General features: G+C 37.3%; 1 protein-coding gene across 10 annotated transcripts in view; it reads right to left on the bottom strand.

Moving 5' to 3' along the window:
* Positions 1 to 1080: 1080 nt before the first annotated feature.
* POSTN (periostin) overlaps positions 1081 to 6000 on the bottom strand; it is a 38429-nt gene continuing 33509 nt past the window's right edge. For 4 of the 10 annotated variants that reach the window (XM_049823348.1, XM_049823353.1, XM_049823350.1 and 1 more), the window contains 3 exons: positions 4948 to 5034; positions 2861 to 2902; positions 1081 to 2322 (listed from right to left, as the gene is read on the bottom strand). In XM_049823348.1, coding sequence (XP_049679305.1) covers positions 2282 to 2322; positions 2861 to 2902; positions 4948 to 5034 — 170 coding nt within the window. In that variant the 3' untranslated portion in view covers positions 1081 to 2281. The other 6 variants (XM_049823351.1, XM_049823356.1, XM_049823352.1 and 3 more) reach the window with 4 other exon arrangements.

Below are 6000 nucleotides of genomic sequence, written 5' to 3'. Positions count from 1 at the left end.
TGCCTGTGTTGAGAAAGAAATGACTAACTATATGAAAAGCAATTAAAAAACCATGCTGATTTTCTTTCTACATTGGGTTGTGGAAGGGTTCTTGTTCAGATAAACAGAAAAAGCCACTCCATCAAGAGAGATGTCAGTGTACAGTGCAGCTGGGCAGACACCTTTTGTGGCCAAGGAAGGACTCAGAGGGATGGAGCGTATCAGGATAACAAGGGTTCACGGAGGCGTGCCCTTCGTGTATTGTTGTGTTTCACCTGGATTATATTAATGGTGAAGGACAGAAAGGTATGTTAGTGACTACCAGAGGCTTTAAAATGTTATCAAAGCTGAAAATACACCAAAATTAATATGTCACAAATTTATTCCCGCTTGAAAAGTTAAAAATGCCCCACCACAGGATAGGTTGTAACCCATTTTCTTGCCTCCTTCTGCTTCTTCCCCTGTTCCTGCACATACTTTATCTGTCAGTTCCATTCCATTTTCTTCTCCCTCTGCTGCTCTTTTTTTGGGAGAGGAGAGCACAGACACATTCCTCCCCTATCGTAATTACTGTCCTTTAAAATCTTACTTGACTGACAGCTCACGGTGGCACAGCAGCGAAGAAAGCAGATTAAAGTTAATGATTTGATGACAGTCAAAGGCCCCAAGGAGAGGCGACAGGTTCAGTTCACCCTCTAGGCCGTCCCAAGAGCTCTCATTCTCACCTCAAAGCTGTCTAGCTCTCACCAGGGTTAAAAGCTGTCCTTCCACCAAAGCACTATGGCAGCAGATTCTGAGGTCGCCTTTTGGAGAGAGTCCGACAGCCCAGTAAGGCTACAAGGTGTATCAATCCCATGCTCAGATAGCGCTACCATTCAGGGAGTAGTCTCGTGGTACGTGGTTAGGGAATTAGGGAAGGTTTTTAATTGTATTTAAAGGAGAGTGATACAGTTGAAGTGTATTAGCATGTGCTAAGTGAGAAAGGGAAGCATCGGCTTGCTTCTGTGAAAGCATATTTTTTAACTAACAACTAGACTAAAAGCTTAAGAATATCTAGAATTTGCTTTACCATTAAAAAAAATATTTACAAATGAAAGCAACCACAGTTCAGCCAAATTCTTTATTGAGTATTTGTTTCAAAACAGAAGTATAAAAGCACATTAGATAACTCCTCTGAAACTTTGGTCTGCAGAATTAAGGCACTTTGAACACTTTTTTTTCCTACTCCATGAGTAATTGTTTTCCAACTTTTGTTGATAAAGGCAAACAACTTTTATGAATACAAAACTAGAGTTATAAAATTGACATAATTTACAGGCAACTCCACATTAGCTCCAGACATTAGCAAAGCATGTTTTGATATAAAAGCTTTCAGACCTAGCCTTATTTTTGTAACACCTTTTTCCATGCTGAGTTAACTGTTTGCATGCATTTTTATTTATCCCTTTTATAATCCACTTCAATAATCAAAAGACACATTTAGGGAAAAGTGGGAAAACACTTAAGAATCTCAGTATACGTATTGGCACAGGATTCCTTTAATGGGAATGATTTTTCTTATCAATAAAGAAGGCAACATGATCTCAAATGCATTTCAAGAAGCTCATAATGTCTGCCTTTTTTCATTTTAAGAGCTTCCATTAGCCACGTTACTAGAAGGCACTTGGATATGCAATGCAGAACAAAAAAAAGGATACATTTAATATAAGGCGTATTTGTTTGTTTAGAAAAGGCAATATTACCGGTGTCATTATGACATTAAACATGTCATGAATTTTGACTTATAAAAAGCATACAATATTACTGAACCAAAAGTGCTATGTTAACATCTCATATTTCCTTAGATTACTCTAAAAGCCACCTGAAGTGATTTTTTTCTAGAAATGATCTAATTTCATTTATATTTCTTACTTAGTGGAAATAATAATAATAAAAAAATACACTCTGTATTGTTCCCTGCTCTTCTTGAATCTAATTCTGCAAACACTTCCTATCCAGCACAAGAAGGAATCCTGGTTCTACAGAAGTCGATGGCCTTCAGCAGTTCCAGGATCCCACCCTGCATAGTGCTTACTACTCAGAGCAGTTAAAGCACCCCCACTGGGCTACTCCTCCTAGTGAGCACTGTGCTAGCAGTGAGTATCTGCAGCGTCACGTCTTTTTGTGGATTCATGGTTCAGTTTACATTATGTTATCAAAACAATGTCATTTTCTAATATTCTTGTTTTTAAAAAAAGTTTCTCTTCCTCTCAAAGACCATGTTGTTAATTTGTAATTCTGTGGATTCTAGCTTGGAAAGCTTTTAGGGATAAGCTAGTCTTGTCCTCCTTCTTGCTGTTCCCCCTGGGAAAAACAGAAAAAGAACCATAATTATTACCCATAATTATATATAATACAGTTACGCTATATACTGTATTTACTTGTGAAACAGACATGTGAAGAGAAAAGATGAAGCCTGATGCTGAATCTTTCACTCTTGTGCTGACAGCTAGGAAATTACAATGATCTCTCAGCTTCTTAATTGATCAAAATAATGTAGAATCAGTGAATTACAAATCCCATGGTGGGGGATCTCACAGTGCTAGACTCCAGAGTCAGAGCTCACTTTGACAGCTTTATTCTCATCTGAAATACTGTTTGACCAAAGCACACAATCTAAGTTGTTCTCACATAGAAATATATATAAGAAAAAAAAATCTAGAAACCCAGAATTTAACAATACTAAGCTTTGTTAGAATTTCTTTTTTAAAAAGCATAAATGCAACACTTTCTTTTCAAACTCTCATTTGTTAAGGGTATTTTTTCCCCTCCTGACTTTTAATGTAACTGAGAATAGTATTTGATGCATGTTAAAATGTTTAAATGTGTGTTTTGCTTTTACCTTGTGTCCTCCTGGTTAGTTGTTCTTTCCGTACAGGTGCTTCTAGAAAATAGAAATGTTGTAGTCAGAAGTTATTTGTAAGAACCTTTGAATTAAAACTCATCAGAAATGTTGGAAACCCATTGCTGATTTGTGAAGTTTGTTTAAGATTTTCGGTAAGCTAAGAATTTTGTCCCATTAGCATGTTGACTTGATCACCTGAAACATGAGTGTTCATAATACAATTCACATCTTTCTGTCATATGCAGTCATCTATCAAATCTTACCAACATTTCAAAAGTATTTCTACATTTTAACAGTATGCATGAATCCATTATTCACACTGATCTCCTGCAGATGGTTACATGATGTAGGCAGGTGCCAGGACGTTTTGCCCATGCTCTTCATTCAACAAACTCCATCTGAGACTGTCAGGGACGTACCAGCTCAGGTCAATGTACAGCCCAGGACTCAGTCTCAGCTTTTGGCAGAGGATGTCCAGGTCTGCTGTATAGACATTACTTTAGGAATTATTTATAAGTGATATGCTTGAAACTCAACCATCACAAGATGTTGGCCACATTTCCAGCTGTGTTTGGGGCTTGATGTGTAATTGCACTGTGAGTCCACAGTATGATTCCACATTTAGAGTTCAGAGACTTCTGTTTTAATGGGTCAAGTAAAGCGAGGGCTATTGAATAGGTACCACCCTCATTAGCAGATACATCTGTTTTCCAAAATACTGACTCAGTGAAGCTATGGACGCTTCCTCCTTCTCATCCAATCTTGAGACATTTTTAAACCAGATGTCTCCTCATTAGGAGGAAAAAATATTTCACAAGCATAAGAGATAATTCTTCTGTTACTGTCACAGAAACGTTACTGCAGTGTTTTTCCTTCTTTACAACCATAAGGTACTTGCTTCTTCACTTAACCAGCTGCAGTCCAGTTGTCTTTTCATCCTGAGGTATAGGGTACATAAATGCATAGCCCTGAGACACAGGCTTCACCTCATTACAGCTCAGGCTAAACACTGGGTATCTGCACCAACGTGATTGAAAATTTCAAGCTCTGTGCTGCCCGGAGGAGGACAGAACAGGGTCCATCCAAAGTTTGCTTTCCATACTTACATGGTGTCCATACAATTATGCTTTAAGGTAAACCTTATGGTTGAAGATCACACCTGTCTGTCATTTGTAGTAGTCAACTTCCCTGCATGCCTTGTACTACTGAACATTGAAGTTATATGAACACTATGGTATACCTTCAGTATTTAGCATAGGCTTCAAAATTTAAGAGGTAGAAACATATTTATTTAACTTCATTCTCTACAAACCATAATATTTTTTCCTATGAATTTAGTTCAAAGGCTGACAGAATAACTTATTCTGCATTGTTAGAATTAGAATTGGAAAAGAACATACATACAAATACAAAAGAAACCTTGAACAAGCTACTTCTTAAATTTGAATGAAGATCATTTAAAAAAAAAGATTGTTAAACTTGAACAAATTCCTGGTATAAAGCCAGGCTAAGTTGTATTGGGCTCCTTTAAGAGATTTATTTTGCACCTCGACACCATTCAGCTTTTTCAAACCCAAGAGCTTCCCTCATTTAACAACAGGATAAGGATAGAGAAATTCCAAGACCCTGTGAGACATTTTTTCAACCCCAGAGGTTATATTCCCTCCACCCTCCACCCCCTTCTCACTTCACATCAACAGATCACATTAACACTGACAACAAATAACTCAAGTTAAAAACAACTCACGTGGTCTTCTTCCGGATGTGCTGCTTAGAGAAAAGGCAATTCTTACGCTGCGTGTTCCTTCAAATGCTTTACCCTAAGCTTTGCAGTTAGACATTTCCTCTTGTCTACTATGCTTGCCAAATCTTTTAGTTACTTTTAGCCACAAGATAAGACTCAACATTTTTCTCTGCAACGTCAGTGAAAGAATTCTTTTCCAAAATAACTATAAAACTCTTCTTGCTAAAATACTGGCTTCAGACTCAAGTAATTTTTGTGAATAGATACTATAAAACCCCACCTGGAATGATCACTTCAGACAAAGCAGTCTTAGTGATACTGGATTTTTAGACAAACTAACCTTCCAGATGGACTTTCTTGATTTCTCTCTCGATAATCTGTGGCTCTCCCTCAATTACTTTAGTAACCTTGGTGTACTCAGTTCCAGCTATGATAAGCATCAAAAACAAATGAGTTAAATCTGGCATAGCATTTTTCCATATGCAAGGAGCCTTCAGTGGAAACAATGTCATTTTGGGGGTGTAGGTGTACGCAGGCCACCATGTTATTCATGCCATAAGGTCCTGCTGATTTTCTCAGCCCTGCCACAGGTGATTTCTTCTCCAGGGCTGAGAGTCATTCATTGCAATCTTGGCTTGAAGTTCTGTTTCAGCAAAGACTGCCAATTCTAGTAAGCGGTGCTGGATGTTCTACGAGTAGATTACAGCCCATATGAAATAATTCTTTTACTTTAGGCAGTGGTAATACATTCATTTGTGACTGGACTTGGGTTTAAATGCTTAGGAAATTTTCAGTAAAACGGAAGTAATTTGATGTAGACAATAGGGCCATAAAGCATTATCACCATTATCACCAACAGCCATAAAGCAGCACGTGTATCTGCTTTTGTTGGCTAAATATATGGTAAGGTATTATTATGGCAGCCAAGGGTAGCTGACTGGATAAATCATGGAAAAGATAGAGAAAAATCAAATTAAAACAGACAAAACTGCCTATTTGGTCCATTCTGTAAAGCAGGGTGCTTATGCAAACTAACATATAATAGCAAGGAAAAATAGCAAGAATTCAAGAGACAATGTTGTGTTTTTCAAATTTACTACGAGGAAACTATTTATCTCTTTTCCATGCACCTATAGGATCACTGTAAGTTGTATCCTTACAGATTATGTCTATTTAATTGTATACCTCTGTAACTAAAAATGATTACAATTACAATTGTAGTTAGATTCTGGCATCAGACCTGTCACCAGAATTTTGAACAGTTCTACAGATAAAGTTTGATCCTGCTGTTTATTGCCTGGTTGACACCAATAGAACATAGTCCAGTATATGGTGGGATTTTCTGGCTATAATTCCTTTCATTTTCAACTTTCCTTTTAAATATTCAACATTG

This window comes from Accipiter gentilis, chromosome 19 (genome assembly GCF_929443795.1).
Source record: "Accipiter gentilis chromosome 19, bAccGen1.1, whole genome shotgun sequence".
Lineage (NCBI taxonomy): Eukaryota > Metazoa > Chordata > Aves > Accipitriformes > Accipitridae > Astur > Astur gentilis.
This window is presented reverse-complemented; position numbering and strand designations above follow the sequence as displayed.